This window comes from Pipistrellus kuhlii, unplaced genomic scaffold, assembly GCF_014108245.1.
Source record: "Pipistrellus kuhlii isolate mPipKuh1 unplaced genomic scaffold, mPipKuh1.p scaffold_m20_p_3, whole genome shotgun sequence".
Classification (NCBI taxonomy): domain Eukaryota; kingdom Metazoa; phylum Chordata; class Mammalia; order Chiroptera; family Vespertilionidae; genus Pipistrellus; species Pipistrellus kuhlii.
The window spans coordinates 11,067,521-11,086,807 of record NW_023425529.1 but is presented as its reverse complement, the minus strand read 5'-3'; the positions used below and the strand labels follow the sequence as shown (position 1 = coordinate 11,086,807).

At 41.6% G+C, this 19,287-nt stretch overlaps 1 protein-coding gene across 1 annotated transcript; it reads right to left on the bottom strand.

Moving 5' to 3' along the window:
- Positions 1-10,415: 10,415 nt before the first annotated feature.
- DEPDC4 (DEP domain containing 4) lies at positions 10,416-19,242 on the bottom strand. The gene is given in 10 exon segments (XM_045587422.1): positions 10,416-10,876; positions 10,878-10,903; positions 11,194-11,223; positions 11,225-11,273; positions 15,541-15,658; positions 15,661-15,675; positions 17,300-17,374; positions 17,377-17,456; positions 17,497-17,758; positions 19,096-19,242. Coding segments are annotated over 10 exon segments (1,137 nt in total). The 5' UTR covers positions 19,229-19,242; the 3' UTR covers positions 10,416-10,527.
- Between the last annotated feature and the right edge of the window lie 45 nt (positions 19,243-19,287).

The window sequence follows — 19,287 nt, the reverse complement described above, 5'->3', positions numbered from 1 at the left end:
TTGTATGTCAGGCGTTGGCAAAATGTGAAGCCTTAAAAAAAAAGTACATGATCTCACTCATTTATGGATAATAAAAAACATTACAAACTTGAACAAAAGTAGAGGCAAAGAAGCATTTAACAGACTGTCAAACTACAACAGGAAGGTAGGGGAGGGTGGTGGTGGGGGGGCGCGGTTAGAGATCAACCGAAGGACTTGTATGCAAGCATATAAGCACAACCAACAGACATAAGACACTGGAAAGGGGGTAAGGGCACGTGGGGGGGGGGGGTGAGGGGCGCGGGGAGGAGAGGCTGGGGGAAGGTCACTTGGGGGGGAAAAAAAGGGAGACCATAGCCGAAACTGGTTTGGCTCAGTGGATAGAGCATCGGCCTGCGGACTGAAGGATCCAGGGTTTGATTCTGGTCAATGGCATGTACCTTGGTTGCGGGCACATCCCCAGTGGGGGGCTTGCAGGGGACAGCTGATTGATGTTTCTCTCTCATCGATGTTTCTAACTATCCCTCTTCCTTCCTCTCTGTAAAAAGTCAATAAAATATATTTTTAAAAAGGAGACATATATATAACTATTTGCAATACTTTAAGAAATAAATAAAAAATTGCAGAAACCGGTTTGGCTCAATGGATAGAGCGTTGGCTTGGGGACTGAAAGGTCCCGGGTTCGATTCCCGGCAAGGGCATGCACCTTGGTTGCGGGCACATCCCCAGTAGGGGGTGGGCAAGAGGCAGCTGATGGATGACTCTCTCATTGATGTTTCTAACTCTCTATCTCTCTCCCTCTCTGTACAGAGTCAATAAAATATATTTAAAAAAAAAGAAATAAATAGAAAATTAAATTAAAAAGAAAAGTGCAATAGGAGAAGCAAATTAAAAACAATACAAAAAAAGTATTTACTCAAACTGGCCTTATTCTAGATTTCCCCCCCACCCCCCCGCCGCCAAAAAAAAATATTGTCGATAATTGTATTTACTATACTTAATTTTTTTTTTTTTTAATAAGAGAAGGTTTATTTAGAAAGTCACAGTGGTAGGAAAAGTAAGTGATAGAAGAAATGGGCTCAGGAAACAAGTTACAGAGGCAAAAGAAGGGCCCTTGGAGCTTAGGAGGGAGAAGGGTAAAGGTAAGGTGCCTTGGTGTGGGGGAAGGAGGAGGAAGATGGGAAAGGTGGGGCATGGAAAGCTCAGTATACTCATATTTTGCTTCAGAGTAATAATACTGTATCTTCACAAGTGCTCTATGTTTAGCAAAAACACTTATTTTACATACTTTATTTTGATGGCCAAAAAACCCCATACAGTGTAAGAAGTAGTGAGGAACTACTCCCACAGTTTCTAGAGGAATATGAGGCATTGAAGTGATATGGCTAATGAACTGGCAGTGTGGGGTAGAAAAAATGTTTTCCTCTTTGGGCTCCTGGCTGGGCCTGAAAAGTAAACTGACAAAGACAGATTAGCAGGAGAAAAGCATACAAGTCTATTTAAAAATACAAGTCACTAAATCAGCTCTTATTAATTGGCTCCACTTGGTCAGTGGCAGTCCTAACCTTCCACCACCTTAAAATCACCACCTTAAAATGGAATCGTTTTTTTTAAAAAAAAATTTATATATATATATATATATATATATATATATATATATATATATATATATTTTATTGATTTTTGACAGAGAGGAAGAGAGGGACAGAATCAGAAACATTGATCAGCTGCCTCCTGCACACCCCCTACTGTGGATGTGCCCACAACCAAGGTGCATGCCCTTGGCTGGAATCAAACCTGGGACCTTTCAGTCTGCAGGCAGATGCTCTATCCACTGAGCCAAACTGGTTTCAGCTGGAACCCTTAAAATCATGTATTTCCTTGGCTTAATGAATACAACTTCACCTAATTCCCCTCCTAACATTTCATTTCTGTCTCATTGATAGATTCCATTAACTTACCCCTTGACCATTAGTGTCCCTTAATGTCTTATCCTTGGACCTTTTATTTTACTCAATATACTCTAAACAGCCTCAATTTCCACATGCTCCCAGGCATTTAATTCTAGCTCCTATTCCTTCTCTGAGCTTCAAATTTGCACATTCAGCTTCCCTGCTGAAAATCTTGACCAGTATGTCCCACACGTATCAAAAGACCAAAACGGATTCAATCATTTCCCTAAATGTGTTCCTTTTCCTGTTTTTCTATCTGAATGGGTGGCAGTCATCCCACCTGGAAACCTGAGAGTCATCTGTGAGTCACCTATATCTCAAACCTGCTCCTTCCTCTTCATCCCTCTTGCCCCTGCCACAGTACAGGCTTACGTCATTTCTCACTTGGAGCACGCTAGCCTCCTAATTAAGAACCCTGCCTTCAGTGCCCCTGGCCAACTTGTCTCCCAATGGCAGCTACGCATGCTCTATCTAAAATACAAATCTAGACATATCACTTTCTTAAAAATAACTCGACGGCTCCCAAATGCCTAGTGAATTCCATGGTTGCTAAATAAGGTCCTTCATAACCTGACATCTGCCTGTTTCTCTAGTTTCAATTCCTGGCAACCCCTTGGCTGCGGTTTCTAGCACTTACTTATTTTTGCTGACAATGTTCCTTCTGTCCGGAATATCCTTCAATGCTTGTTTGGTTTAGCTAATATTTACTAATTCTTTAGGATTCCTAGTAGGCGTTGTTGCTTCCACAAGCCTAGTCTGGTCCCCTCAAATGAGATCAGGTAAATTATCCTCCAGTCTTCCATAATCTCCTCTGGCTCATTCACATCCCTGTTATATAATACTATGACTAGAGCCCTGGTGCACATAATTTGTGCATGGGTAGGGTCTCTAGGCCTGGCCAGCAATCAGGGCCAATCTGGTTCCCCACCTCCCTGCCTTCTCCTCCCCTTACCACCCATGCGCCTCCACCACGGAGTTACCCCCTACCTCTCCGCCTCTTTGCCTCCTCTCACTCCCTCAGCGTCCCACCGCCACTGCTGGTTGCCTGCCATGTTCCATGCCGTCCCCTGGTGGTCAGCGCATCTCATAGCAAGTGATTGAACTCCTGGGGGAACACTTTGCATATTAGCCTTTTATATGTATAGTCTAGTGTCCCGGCGCATGAAATTCATACACTGGTATGTTCTCTAGGCCTGGCCTGTGATCAGGGCCATCTTGCCCAGCTGCCGAAACTGACCCCACCCCCCGCCGCCACCCACCGCTGGTTCCCCGTTTGACTTCGGTGCCTTACGACCAGGGAACAGGACCCAGAGGTTGGCTGTTCCTGCCTGCTTGCTGGTCCTGCCCCCACCATGGGTGGCCTTCAGACTATTGGTGCCTGCTGGCCAGGGAAAGGGACCAACAAGTGGTCAGTGTGCCTCATAGTGACTGGTCCAGCAGTTGTTCTGATTGTTCTGCTGATAGGGTCAATTTGCATATTACCCTTTTATTATATAGGACTAGTGGCCCATTGCAGGAAGATTCCTGCAATAGGGCTTCCTGCAACGGTCGCTGCCCCGCCTGCTTTCCTCCCTTCTCTGCCGCCCCACTTGCTTCTCCACAGCTTCGCTCCCTTCTGCTGGCTTGGCTTCTTTCTATGCTATCTTGATATGCAAATTAGCCATCATCTTGGTTGGGTTAATTTGCATATTCACCCTGATTGGCTGACGGGCGTGGCTTGTGTGGTGGAGTGATGGTTAATTTGTGTATTACTCTATTATTAGGTTAGACAGAGGCCTGGTGCATGGGTGGGGGTCTGCTGGCCTGCCCTGAAGGGGGCTCCGGATTGGGGTGGGGGGGTCATGGGGTTTGCAGGCTGGCCATGCCCCAGATCGGTGTGGGAGTCCCTGCCAGGAGGTGGGGCCGGCCTAGTCGAGGGGCCACAGGTGGTTTGCAGGCTGGCCATGCCCCAGGCTTTGTCAGGAAGGATGTTCGGAATAACGTCTGGTCTAACTGGTCTAATTAGCATATTACCCTTTTATTAGTATAGATTGCTTTAAAATGGTTGTCTCTCTCATACAGAATTCTTCCACTGAATTTATTCACCGAATATCTATTGAACATCTATGTGCTAGTCACTTTGAGAATTGGAACATGAGCTTATTGCAAGCAGAGACATTGTCTTACACATCTTAGTATTTTTTGGTGCTTATACAAAGTCTGACATGTAGTAAATATTTTTAAAAAATCTTTGGCGAATAATTGAATGGATAAATATTTGATATCAGGAGCTTTTTACATCAACAGATGAATTTCAAGTAATCAGTTACTTGGTAAGAAACTCAAATATGGGGAAAAGAGCATCATAATAGAACATACAGATGGTTTTTTTAAAAGTCCATTAAGTTGCATATTGATATAGTGTGACAATTTTACTGATAAGGGATAAACTTTAAGAAGAGACAGAATACCCTGGCCTCCCTTACCCCCTCCCCCCCACCAAAAAAAAAAAAAAAAGAAGAGACAAAATAGTCAAGCTATTTAGGGAAAAATACAGATACCTCTTCACTGTCCAAGTGCTTATAGCACATGTCACTGTGCAAAGCACTTATATTCATTATCTCCCTTTAAAGCATATTGTTGAATGGATGTTGAATGGAAATGGATATTAAAATGCCTATAATTCCTACATTTTCCTCAAAAGCCAAAAACCATGAAGCATTGAATGTGAAAAGCTAATATAGTAAATGGCAGCCAAATGAGGCTTGTTTTGAAGTTAGATGAGATCAAATTAATCTGAAAAGATTCCTGATGTTAGGTTCAGAATACTTAGCATTATTGTTTAACTGCATCAAAACAGATAGAATACAGGTGGTAACATTTCTGTTGTCATATGCCCTGTGTTCAAAGAAGGACATGAGAGAAAATAGCTGAGAAATCCCAGTAACTCAGGCAAATAAATGTATGTCCTACTCTATGAATGTTTTTTTCTAAAAATTAGTAATGCCTTAGGAACCATCTTTTAAAGGAAAAAAATGTTAACTACTTTTCTAGTTGGTCAAGTTACTTAATCTCTCTAAGCTTCAGTTATCTTATTTATAAAAATGGGATAATAATAATACCTACATAGATTATTGTATAGAATAAATAATTTCATAAATCCATGTTAGTGCCTGACACATAGTAGGCTCAACATTAGTGTCCACTAATATTAAACATTAGCAGTATTTAATATTTATAGGTTATAATATATCATTAATTTAAATATTAAGTATTTTATAGCTATGAAGTATTTGTTATTATTTTTCCCATTTCATAGGCGAAGAAGCTGAGGCATAAAGAGGTTAAAGGACTTGGCCAGGCAATTTGGGCCTGATAACCTAGTTATGGCAATTATGCTATTTTGTCTCTCACATGACAATCTTTGGAAATTTGCATTAAAACTATTTTTTAGTTTAAAGAAATCCAAAATTAGGGAATCAGCTGAACTGCCAGAGGACACTGAATGAAAAAAATCTTGGAGCCTATTCAACTGCTGGCCAGGCTCCTCTCTGTAAAATTAGGTCATTTCCTAAAAGAGAGGAGGGAGGGGAGAGAGAATGAAAAACAATAGGAAGACTCAGAGACAAACAGACAACAGAGAGTGCAGGAGCCTGGAAGCTGCAGTGGGTGATAGGCTGAAGGGGAGGTGAGACTTGGGAGCAGAATGAGAGAAAGTGTTCACTTTTTTAGAAGAAATGAAAACATTATTATCTTGGAATGGATAAATGCTCCTTTTCCGGGTTTTGGTTACACAAAGGTAGTCCCAGACTACATGTATCCCCCTCAGCTAATATTGCTACAACAGACATCCCCACACCTACCAATGCTGAACCTCCTGTCTACACAGCTTCTTCCCCCTAGACCCCAGGCTGCCTTTGCATTAGCTTCTATAATATATATACTCTTGCCAATTTCGAGTCTTGAAGCTGTCTCCATTAATTCATTCTGTCATTCTATAAAAACTTAGTGAGTGATTGCTATGTTCTAGGTGACAAACAGATCAAGTTTCTGAATTCTTGAAGCTTACATTCTCATTGAAGAGAAAGATAATTAAAAAAACAAAACACACACACACACACACACACACACACACACACACACACACAAAAAAACCTGCAAATAAATTTTAAAAAGCACACCAAAACCACAAAAATTTTTTTTTAAAAAAATCAGCAAATACATAGTCTATTTTCAAGTAGTGATGGTGCCATTGGTAGGTGTGGGGATGTCCGCTGTAGCAATGAAGCAGGGTAACAGGCCAGAGTGAGGACGATGTATAGCCATCCTTCTTGGGAAGGGCTTCTGCTGAGAGTAATATTGTAAGCAGAAGCCTGAACAGATGGGAAGGAATGAGCCATAAGAAGATTTGGGAGAAAAATGTTCCAGACAGACAGTAGACAGCATAGAGAAAGCCCCGTAACAGGGAAAAACTTGGCACATTTGAGAGCCTCCATTATAAATGCTGCCATCGCACGCTCCCTGAAATACCTCCTGCCCTAATCTCCAGAAACTAGTCATGAGAGGGCTTCTCCCTGCTTCCTGAAGCCCACATCTGCACTTCCTTCAGTCCACGTCACTTCCTTTTCTCCTTTGTGGGCTGCTGCAAAATTGAGGCTAGTATGTTTCAAAACACTGCTCACTCTGACATGAAGGGAAGGTCAAAAAATGAAAAAAATCCTTTCTAATTTCTTGCCTGTATGTAGGAATGAGGAGGATTCATTTACCCAGAAGTCGAGGCAGGATGAGAAAAAAGAAAGTGGAGAGGCTAAGTGCTAAGGAAGAGGGAGAGGAAATGTTCTTTCTAAATTCCTAGTGGAAATCTGGCACCCATTTTACAAGTAAACTATACACATGAGTTTGGATTTAGTGACTGTAGAATTAAACATTTATGTAACCTGGGCTCCCCAATCTCCATTTATTTAATATATACATATATATGAAATATATAATATTTTTATTGATTTCAGAGAGGAAGGGACAGGGAGAGAGAGATAGAAATATCAGTGATGACAGAATCATTAATCTGCTGCCTCATGCACACTCCCTATTGAGAATCACATGTGCCCTGGACATGTACCCTGACTGGAATTGAACATGATCTCCTGGTTTACAGGCCAATGCTCAATCCCTGAGCCACACCAGCCAGGCCATTTATTATTAGGTCTAGTAATAATTAATGTCGTTTTCTAATTCTTTTTGAAATCGAATTTATTTAAACAATACAACAAAATTTAATCAACAGTATAGTTGCCGTTGTTTTCTACTACTTGTGCCCAACCCTCAGGAAGCATTTTAATCCCTCTGTTGTAAAATTCTTGTGATTTTGATGCAAAAAATTCGGTCAATGCATTTTTGAGGCATTCTTCATTATTAAATTTTTTTCCAAGAAGAAAGTTTTGCAAGAACGAAACAAATGGTAATCGGAAGGGGCAATATCAGGAGAATATGCAGGTTGAGGGAGAACTTCCCATTCCAACTGGCGCAGTTTTTCAGCAGTGATTCTTGCAGTATGCGGTTGTGCGTTATCGTGGTGAAGAATTACACCCTTCCGATTAATCAGCGCGGGTTCTTTTTCTCTTAAAGCTTGGGCTAACCTTTCCAATTGGGCACTATACACTGCACTTGTAATGGTTTGGTTAGATGGTAAAAGTTCATAATGAAGAGTTCCTTTAAAATTCCACCAAACACACAACATCACTTTTTTCGCATGCAAGTTGGGTTTTGGCGTGGGCTGCAGAGCCTCATTTTTGTCCAACCATTGAGGCCGCCTTTTCAAATTAACATACAGCACCCATTCTTCATCTCCGGTAACAATTTGCTCTAAAAACGGCAAACGGTTTTGACGAGAGAGGAGCGAACTGCAAATTGTGACTCTTTGATTACGGTTGTTGTTGGTCAACTCATGAGGAACCCATTTTCCAAACGTTTGGACTTTGCCAAGTGCACACAATTGATTGGAAATTGTTTTTTGTGAACAATTTAAAGTTGTCGCAAGCTCTTGTTGGGTAATTTGAGGATTTTGCACCAAAAGAGCTTGAAGAGCTTTTTGATCAAAATTGGACACACGGCCTCGACCACTCTTGTCATCTAACGAAAAATTTCCCTCGCGAAATTTCTCAAACCAATGCTGGCATTTTCTGGCGCTAACTGCATCTTGACCAAGAGCACTACAGATGTTTTTTGCAGCCTCACTTGCTTTTCTTCCTAATTGGAACTCTTAAAGCATGCAGTGCCGAATATGCTCTTCATCCGCCATCTTCTTAGCCCTTGTTAATTGCACTTCACACATTCTGTAGATACCACGTGTTTGAAGGTTATGTCAATACAAGTCAACGCCAAGTAAGATTTTAAACGAATGTTTAAAATCGACATTAATTATTACTAGACCCGATATATATTAGAGGTCTGGTGCACGACATTTGTGCATTTGGGGAGGGGGTGTCCCTCAGCCTGGCTGCGCCCTCTTGCAGGGAAGTGGGCCTACGCTGGCAGGTAGACATCCCCCGAGTGTCCTTAGCACTGCTGCCGCTCTGCTGCTGAGTTCACCAGCCATGAGACTGGTTCAGGGTTTCTGGCTGAGCGGTGCTCCCCCTGTGGGAGTGCACTGATCACCAGGGGGCAACTCCTGCATTGAGTATTTGCTCCTGCCCCTAGTGGTCAGTGAGCATCATAGCAACTGGTCATTCCACCGTTTGGTCAATTTTATGATATAGGATTTTGATTAAAACAAAAACAAAAATAACTATGTACATAACAACTGACTTACAAATGAGTTTCTAAAATATATTTCATTCAAAATTCATAATATGGGGACTATTTCTTGCAAATTCTAATTACCACCTTTTTCTCTGAAATAATGGAAAAGAAACTTCAGTTAAGGTTGACAGAACTACAAAATTTGAACCAATGTTAATTTCTTATGATATGAGACACAATTTTTAAGCAAAAAAATGAAGGAAACAATTTTTTTGTACAGGCTTTGGAGAAATACTACTAAAAGTACCACTATCAGTATTAAAATATAGTAGTGAAACTAAAAAACAATCATTTTCTTGATATATTTTGTAAATCTGATCACATTTTACTAATTCTATTGCTACCCCTCTTGCCCAGATTATTACAACAGTCTGCTAAAAGATGTTCCTGCTTTTACCCTTGCCTCTCAACAATTTATTCTCAACACAAAAGCCACAGCCTATCTAATAAAAGAGTAATATGCAATTGACCATCACTCCAACACACAAGATGGCTACCCCATGTGGTCAAAGATGGCTGCACCCATGTGGACACAAGATGGCCACCACAAGATGGCCAGCAGGGGAGGGTAGTTGGGAGGGACCAGGCCTGCAAGGGAGGGCAGGTAGAGGTGATCAAGCCTGCAGGGGAGGGCAGTTAGGGGTGACCAGTCCAGCAGAGGAGGAAAGTTGGGGGTGACTAGGTCTGGAGGAAGGGCAGTTTGGGGGGGGAGGGGAGGATCCAGGCCTGCAGGGGAGAGCAGTTGAGGGGGACCAGGTCTGCAGGGGAGGCCAGTTAGGGATGACAAGGTCTGCAGGGGAGGGCAGTTAGGGCCCATCTAACTGGCAGGGGAGCAGTTAGACATCAATCAGGCTGGCAGGGGAGTGGTTAGGGGGTGATCAGGCTGGCAGGCAGAAGCGGTTAGGGGCAATCAGGAAGGCAGGCAGGTGAGCAGTTGGGAGCCAGCAGTCCTGGATTGTGATCCCATTAGGGATTGGGCCTAAATGGGCAGTTAGACATCCCTCGAGGGGTCCCAGATTAGAGAGGGTGCAGGTTGGGCTGAGAGACATCCCTCCTCATGCATGAATTTCATGCACCATGCCTCTAGTCTGTCTTTATAAATGTCAGTCATATCAGGCCAAGGTTTTGCTCAAACCCTCCAGTGATTCCCCATTTTATTCCAAGGAGGAGCAAAGTCTCTCCAATGGCCTACAAGGGCCCCCACATCTCTGACCTCATCTCATACTGCCTTCCATTCTGCTTATCACTTCACTAAAAATGGGTTGGGTCACCCCCAGAGCCTCTGCTCTAGGACCCAATCTCTCTCCCCTAAACCATGACTCCCACCCCCACAGTCATTGGTTGACTCTTCCAGTCTTTGCTCAAATTTTACTCTCCCCTTGAGCCCAATGTTGGCCACCCTGTTTAATACAATAAGTCCCCAGTCATACCCACTCTAGCACCATAAGTCCTCTGAACCTGCTCTTTTTTTCTTTTTCTATTGCATTATTGCCCCCATCAAACTATATGAATTGACTTGATTGTGTGTATTTTTAAAAATATATATTTTATTGACTTTTTACAGAGAGGAAGGGAGAGGGATAGAGAGTTAGAAACATTGATGACAGAGAAACATCAATCAGCTGCCTCCTGTAAACCCCCTGCTGGGGATGTTTCCGAAACCAAGGTACATGTCCTTGACTGGAATCGAACCTGGGACCCTCCACTGAGCCAAACCGGTGAGGACTGTGTGTATATTTTTATTGTCTGTCATGATCATCTGGATATAAGCTCTTCAAGGATCCTCATCTTCGTGTTTTGTTTGCTAATGTATTATATTCTAAGCACCTAAATAAAACAGTGCCTGGCACATAGTAATGCACCAGAAATAGGTTGAAGAAATTAATATATTTTCAAATATTGACATTAAGTCAGCTTCCTTCTTTTTAGTGGGTAGGGGAAGAGAGCATTCCTTCAAACTTTGCACATTCCAGGCACTTAATAGATTATTTATTAAGTGAATTACTTGCCTTTTTTGCTTAACAGAAATAGCTTGGTTGGTACTCAATGTGCCCAGGCAAAATGCCAGAGATACCTTGAAGAGCTCAGAGTGATATTCCAGTAGAAACCAGATGAGTTGTTCTGCCCATACTTTTGATAATGATTTGGTATGAAAAACTGCTTTGGCAAGTTTTCAGGACAACTGTTTCATTATACTGTAAACAGAAAGATTACATTATCTCAAACAGTTTTTTTTTCTTTTTATTAAATTTATTGGGGTGACATTGGTTAACAAAGTTATACATGTTTCAGGCTCACATTCCACAACACATCATCTGTACACTGCATTGTGTTTATCACCCAGTCAGGTCTCCATTCATGAACACTTATCCCTCCTTAACCCTCCCCCATCACCTCTCCCCGCCTCCTTCTCAATTACTACACTGTTGTCCATTCAAACAGTTTTAAAGTAGCCAAAAACTGTCACATTGTTATATTTTGTTACCTGTTTTTGTAACTTGTAGGCATTACAAGTATGGCTCTGATGCAATAGCCATAAGAGTAAGTAGCCGTCCTAATTCTTCTCTATTGTTGGGCAACCACAATCTTTTTTTTTTTTTTAAACATATTTTATTGATTTTTTACAGAGAGGAAGGAAAAGGGATAGAGAGCTAGAAATCGATGAGAGAGAAACATCGACCAGCTGCCTCCTGCACAGCCCCCACTGGGGATGTGCCTGCAATCAAGGTACATGCCTTTGACCGGAAACAAACCTGGGACCTTCCAGTCAGCAGGCCAATGCTCTATTCACTGAGCCAAACTGGTTCTGGCTACAACCACAATCTTAGATGGAATTGTGTTGCCTCCAGTGCTTCTGTTCTTATCTCACTTTCTGCTACATGCATTACCAAAATGACAAAGAATGAGACAAAAAATGGAGATTATAGAATTTAGTAGCCAATTAAAAGTAGCAATTAAAATGCTATGATGCTGTATTTGGTTTGTGGATTCTTTTTTACAACTTAAAAGTTTTTGTTAAGAAATATTTCAAACATACTGGAAATTGTCTATATAATTCTATATATGTCAAACACCTGTGTAATTACATCCAGCATTATCAAACCGTATTTTGTTTTCAACATGGAATTATATAGCCACCTACGTAGCTAAAAAAGTTGCGATACTATGTCACTCTATTTTTATTTTGCTAAAAGGTCACTAAATACCACAGTTTTCTAATCCCGTATTATATCAAAATGTTTGTTAGAATGTCCCTGTGATATAATTACCTTTGATATAATGTTCTACAGTGCATTAGTTATATTGAATGGTACAATTTACATGGCAGGCAACATTAGTGAAGTGAAAAAAAGACTCCAGGCAGTACCTTGATACCACAGAAGAAAATATTAAAATGTTATATAATATATAGGTAACATTTCTTCAATTTGTACTTTTAAAAAGTTTTATGATGATAGCCACTCGCTAAATACTGTGAGCCTAAGCTCCAATCAAGGTATTTCTTGGATCACATGATCTCACACATTTAGAGGAAATAATGAACAACATAAACAGACCCAGAGAAAGAGAACCAGCGATCAGACTCTCAAACCTCAGAGGGAAAGTAAGGGAGGATGGGGGTAAGGGGAAGAGATCAACCAAAAGACTTGTGTGCATATATATGGGCCTAGCCAGTGGCCATGGACAACGGGGGTGGGGTGGGGGTGGGGCATATCTAGGGAGGGGTTTGGGATAGGAATGGGGGAATAAGTACAATTATGTGAGACCATAATCAATAATAATAATTAAAAAAAAGATTAAGGGACAGGCCGAAACTGGTTTGGCTCAGTGGGTAGAGCGTCGGCCTGCGAACTGAAAAGTCCAGGGTTCGATTTCAGTCAAGGGCAGGTACCTTGGTTGCAGGCACATCCCCAGTCGGGGGTGTGCAAGAGGCAGCTGATGGATGTCTCTCTCATTTATGTTTCTAACTTGCATGTTATTTCAAGTTAACCACAAATCCACTGCTATCTGCTGTATCCCAGCTGAATGCTAGATACCATTTTCATGGTATTGTTCTGTTGGCTTTACTACATTAAAAATTAATTTCCCTGTAATTATATCTTTGTGTTAAGCCAGAAAAGGAAAAATAGCCCGAAAGGGCCATATATTTCAAGCAAAACAATAGTGTACTTTTTTCCTATATGTTTTGATAAGTAAGTACTCACTGGCTCTCAAGTCTGCTTGGCTCCTAAATTCACCTGAGTTTGCTACCTGTGAGCTATTGGCCAAAAGGAAATCAAATTAACAATCTTTTAGTAAAGACTTGAGATCATAAATAGCCTCTAACCAATCGGTCCACATTTGTCAATACCCACATATGGGCACAGCTCTCATGGGGTTGTTTTTGTGCTTGAGGATCACAGAAGAATCAGATTTCAGTGGATAGCATTAAACTTTATTCATGTCTGATTTGTTAGAGCAGAGAAATTTCCTAATATACTTCTCCCAAAAGTTTTAGTATGAAAATGTAACTTCCAAAAAAGTGAACTTTTTAATGCATTAAATATAAGAGCTACCGGTCAATCTGAAGTTAGTTCTCTTTTGCAAACCTTTTTATAAACCAAAGAACAAAAATCCCACCTTACTGGATTTAAAAAAAAGGAAAAATTCCTATTAGTAACTTATTAAAGAACTATTTCTCTGAAAACAATGCTATTGTTAGAAAACTAAAACAGTTTTTTGTGTTCCTCTATTCTGAAGGCTGACACATTCAGTTGTCATACCAAATACACTTCATTCCCACATTTTATCATTTACAACACTTTGTTGCAACAATAATGATAAACAATAGATAGAGTATGAAAATCTAGGTCTAAATTGTAATTCCATTAGTTAACTGTAAAAACTTGTCATATTATCCAATTTCTCTAATTTTCCATATGTATATATGGCTAATATGCAAAGTGTCCTCTCGGGAGTTCTACTGGGAAACATGGAGTTCAATTGCTCTCTATGACATGGGATGACTACCAGGGCGTGGTGTGGAATGAAGGAAGGCCCCGAGGAGTAGCTGGAAGGCGCCAATCAGCCCTGATTACAGATCAGGCTTAGGGACCCTACCCTTGCACAAATTTTGTGCACTGGACCTCTCATCTATAAAATAAGCAGTCTAAACTAAAGCAGTGGTTCCTAGACTTGGCTGATTTTTGTTTTAACATAAAATCTCTCTCTATATATACATAACACTTAATAGTTTATTGTTTTCTTACTTAATGTTTAAAATCTCCATCTTAATGAAAATCTTAGGCCTACATATATTCCTCCTATTTTCACCTGATGTTTTTTGTTAAACAGTATATTACACAAAAAATAGTATAAAAGCGTATGTATTATTTCAAGTATTGGGAGACAGAGGTAAGGAAAAGGCCTAAAACCCCAATTTCCTCTGTGGAAAAATGAATAATCATTTTAGTAGCCAAAACTGAAAAAAATCATGACCTAGCAATATAAGCATGCTATTTAGAGTAACGGGAAATACGTTGTAAATGGCTGTCATAGGGAAAGGGCAATGGATGGGGAGAATGGTAGGCAACTGCTATTTTTTTGGTAACAAAACCCATAGGATTCTGTGAATGTTTTACATTACATGCATATATAACACACACACACACAAAAATAAGACGTTTAACAAAATGTACATAAGAATACCAGCTTTCCTTCCCTACTGTGTCTTGGTAGTCTTTGCTCCTCCAGGATGCAAACAATGCTTGTCTTGCTTCTCTCATGGTTTGACCAGATGCAGTAGAGCACATGTGTCAAACACAAGGCCCGCGGGCCAAATCCGTCCCACCAGGCCTTGCAATGTGGCCCGCACCACGCTGTCATCACTGCACTCCGCTGCGTTTCCATCACAATGACAGTTTATGACTGTTCAGTGAACCATTCGGCCCGCGATTTAGGCTGGATTTTAGATTTTGGCCCCTTCTCTGATTGAGTTCGACACCCCTATAGTAGAGGGTTTAACCATTAATTGAATTGTGTATGCATTCCTCTTAATTGCCCTGCGTATGGGGCTCTTCTTTCCACTGTTGGTGACATAATAAGGAGAAAACCACAAGTAGATGAAGTATATAGTCAAGAGGAGTAGCTTAGTTTGTTTTGAAAGGCAAATGGCAGGGAGATGTTCAGGACGGGCTCACACAATGGTCAGAGGATACACTCATTAGAAGATGATGGTACTGGATTAAAAAGAATAAGGACTAGTAGTGCAGAGTAGAGCACCTTCGGTTAATCTGATCATGGTTGCAAAAAAATAAACTAAATGTTATTGGATCAAAGTTGCCTCACTTGTCTTGTTTGACGTAATTGCTAGGTAGAAGGAAACTTTTACGGGGAAGAGAATAGTGAGTCAATATGCCAAACACACTGCTTTTATTGTATTATATCTGAAAAGTAGGTTCTTGGAGACAGTAAAAAGATCAGTGGTTGCCAGGGGTCAGGGGGAAGGGAGGGGTGAATAGGTGAAGCATAGAGGATTTTTCTGTACGATACTATAATGGTAGATACATGTCATTATACATCTGTCAAAGCCCCTAGAATACACACCACCAAGAGTGAACATGAATGTAAACTATGGGCTTGACAATGATCTATCACTGGAGGCCCATGGATTGTAACCACCATTCTGGTGCAGGTTGTTGACAGTGAGGAAGGCTGTGGGACAGGAGTATATGGGTACTCTCTATACATTCTGCTCAGTTTTTATGTGAACCTAAAACTGTTCTAAAATATAAAGTTTATTTTTTTAAAAGTCAGTTCTTCATTACAAACTTCTGAAAAAAATAATGAAAACAAATTACCTTCTTTTGAAAGCAGGAGAACAGGTTTGTCAACTGTGATATTTGGAGGTAAAGCCAGATTCCCTCTCTTTGCATGAATAAGTTCCTTAATTCTTTTCTCACCAATTTCTGTGCTAGAGGATTTGAAACTTTCATCTTCTGGTCTGTTAAGAAATAATAAGTGAATTTTTCCATTATATATAGGACCAAATTTTCAAATAACAACTTATTAAACTTAATCTTATATTCACTAGTTCCAAAAAATATCTCAGGCAGCTTACAATAAATACACAAGTAATAAAATCTATATATATAAAAAGCCAGCCACCTGAATGCCATAACTAGAATGACCAGTTGCTATGACACCATTACAGCCAGCAAACCAGTGGATTAGGCTTGAGGCCAGCTGGCCAACCTCCCTAGGCCCCTCCCCTCCAGTAGACCCCGCCCCCGATAGGCCTCTCCCACCCCTATCAAGGGCGGAGTGGCAGCCAATTCCCACCCCCCTGGCCTTTCCCCCCAACTCAGCAGTCCTGCCCCTGTTGCTCCTCTCACAGAAATAGGGGGCAGGGCCAGCCAGCCCACTTCCTGCAGTCCCTACCCCTGCCCAGCCCCACCCCTGATTAGACCCCCACCCCCATCAGGGGCAGAGCCTGCCGCCAATAGCCTGTGGCTCCAGCCAGCTCCACCACCAATCAGCCCTCCCACTCTGATCAGGGGCAAGGCCCCTACATTCTGCGACAGCCCCTTTCCCCAGCCAGCCCCATCCAGATCAGCCCCCACCAGCCCTTTTGGCCCGTGCCCCTCCCCCAGGCAGTTTTTACCCTGATTGGCACCCTTACACCAATCAGGGGTGGGATTGGCTGACCCACCACCCACAGACCCACCCCACAGCTGACCCACCCTCAATTGGCCCCCTATCCAATTAGGGGCGGGTCCCCAGGGCCAATCATACACGTTCTCTTCCCCCAACAGGCCCAGCCTTGATTGGGCTCCAATCAGGGACGGGCTGGCTGGCCAACCTCTTGCCATCTCCTCCTCCCCACAGGCCTGAGTCCAATCCACCAGATCAGCTGGACCCCTCCAGTGCATGAATTTGTGCATTGGGCCTCTAGTTATTACATAATAGAATATCACCAAAAGAGGATAGATTAGGGTTGTAAATAAAGAGAAGAATATATTTTAAAGAATAATTATAAGGTGAACACTGTTACTATGATAGAAAACTTTTGCACAGTTTCCAGAAACCTTTTTTATTTTTTATTTTTTTATTTTTTACTTTGGTTAAGTCATTTTTCAAAATTAGGAAACATACAATTCATCACAGGATATAAAGTTTTTCCTGGTATAAATTATGCAAAATTTGTGCTAATGTCCTCCACCACAGTTTTAGAGCAAATGCTGAAATGTTGAATTTTTACACGGTTATTTCTTTTCTTTTTTTAAAAAAATACATTTTATTGATTTTTTACAGAGAGGAAGAGAGAGGGATAGAGAGCTAGAAACATCGATGAGAGAGAAACATCTATCAGCTGCCTCTTGCACACCCCCCACCGGGGATGTGCCTGCAACCAAGGTACATGCTCTTGACCGGAATAGACATGGGACCTTCCAGTCTGCAGACCGACGCTTTATCCACTGAGCCAAACCGGTTTCGGCACGGTTATTTCTTTTATTGACTTCTGAAAAATACTGAAAGCATAATATTCAATTTTAGCTCAATGACAACTGTTCTGCCATAATCTAAATACAATACAGTATTGTGATTAACACTAACCTTGAAGATTTTTTTGCATTTATTTTATCTGTTAAATCCATTCTCAGCATCCTTTTTTCTTTCACAAAAAAGTAAGACGATTTGTTGCCGAGAAACCTATGTAGTCTATTGTTTGAATCTTCAAATTTCAACTCCTTCTCATTTTTTTTAACAGTATTTTTTTTTTATTATTAAATCCTTCTCATTTTTGAATAGCCTCACTCCTACTAGTTGAAATACTTTATGGTTCATTAGAACTTGGCAAAGATGAACTCCTTTAAGACAAGAGAGATCATAACTACTTAGGCACATATTTTGCATAAGATGACTTAATACTACACCAACAGTATCAGAACCAGTAAAACAGTCTTTGTGTGTTCGTAGATGATGCCGCCTCCTTTTTATTTCCACTTGAGTCTCATGGGAATGAATAATACCATCCTATAGCTGAGTAGGTTGAAAAGGACCAGAACATCCTGAAAATTAAAACAAAAAAACCAAACACATGCTTAAATTACACAAAATTAAAATATTTAAGTTTTTTCAGTTTTGACACCTATGCTTTTTTAAAAAATACTCATCTGAGGACATGATTTTATTGTCGGGATAATGCTCCAACCGACTGAACCACCAGGCCAGGGCAACCTTATGCTTTTTTGTTTTTGTTGTTGTTAATCCTCACTCAAGGATATTCTTCTGCTCCCCCTGACCCAGGCTATTTTTTCCATTGATTTTAGATAGAGTGGAAGGAAGGCAGGGAAAGAGAGAGAGAAACATGGATGTGTGAGAGACACATCGATTGGTTGCCTCCCCCACGATCCGGACGGATGGGGCCTGCAACTGAGGTATATGCCCTTGACCACAATTGAACCCATGATTCTTCAGTCCCTGGGCTGATGCCCTAAATCATTGAGAAACCGGCTAGTACAGTGGTCGGCAAACTCATTAGTCAACAGAGGCAAATATCAACAGTACAATGATTGAAATTTCTTTTGTGAGTCAAATTTTTTAAACTTAAACTATATAGGTAGGTACATTGTTATTAATTTAAATAGGGTATTCCTAAGCTGGCCTTTGCTAACAACTCAAGGGGCCAAAGAGCCGCATGTGGCTCACGAGCCGCAGTTTGCCGACCACTGGGCTAGGACAACCTTATGCTTTTTTTTTTTTTTTTTTTTTAATGGCTTATCTGCTGCCATTGTTAAGTTTCTACTCCCCCAATCTTAGGCAAACTATACAATATTTACTAAGATTGCACCAACTTTGGGCGTGAAGGATGGGGTAGGGCTGGAGTGGGGTGGAGAAGGTAGAAGTCTGAGTGGTGGAGACAATGATATTTCCCAACGGACCATGTGCCTTTAACTTTCATTAAACAAGTGGGCTGGAAGAACTAGGAACTTGTGCTCAAGGAACTTGCCACCTAGTAAATACTTCAACCCCCGGTAGTTCTAAGTGCAGCAAGTGGACCCACAGCCTTGCAACAGCACTTATAAGAAACGCGGATTATCAGGCTATTCCTGCATCCACACACTGCGGTTGAACAAAATCCCCAAATGACTCGTGTGCACATTAAAGTTTGAAAATCGCTGCTTTCCTGGACTTCCCAAAGAGAGAGTGGTTCGGAGAAAGCTCCATCAGGGATCTTAAAGTCCAGACCAGAGAGGGCAGAAGCACGGGGAGGGGCGGGGCCAAGATCAGGAAGGGGGCGGGGCCAGGAAGGGGGCGGGCCCCAGAAACCTGAGGTGCAGCTAGGGCCAAACCAACGGCTCCCCTCAGCCGCCCTCCCCTAGATCCTAATATTTGGTTGGGTTACCTGTCCTTTTCCGGCAGAAGCCACTTCCACGGCTTACGAAACTCGGACCCGCTCCGCCCTGGGCCTGAGAGCTCGCTTCTGGCTGCAGAGGGAGGCCGATATGACACCAGCGCGGAGTCAAAAGACCCGCCATTCGCTCTCGCGCCGGCCCGAAGCGCCGCCCCCGGCCATAAGCCCCGCCCCACCTGATCC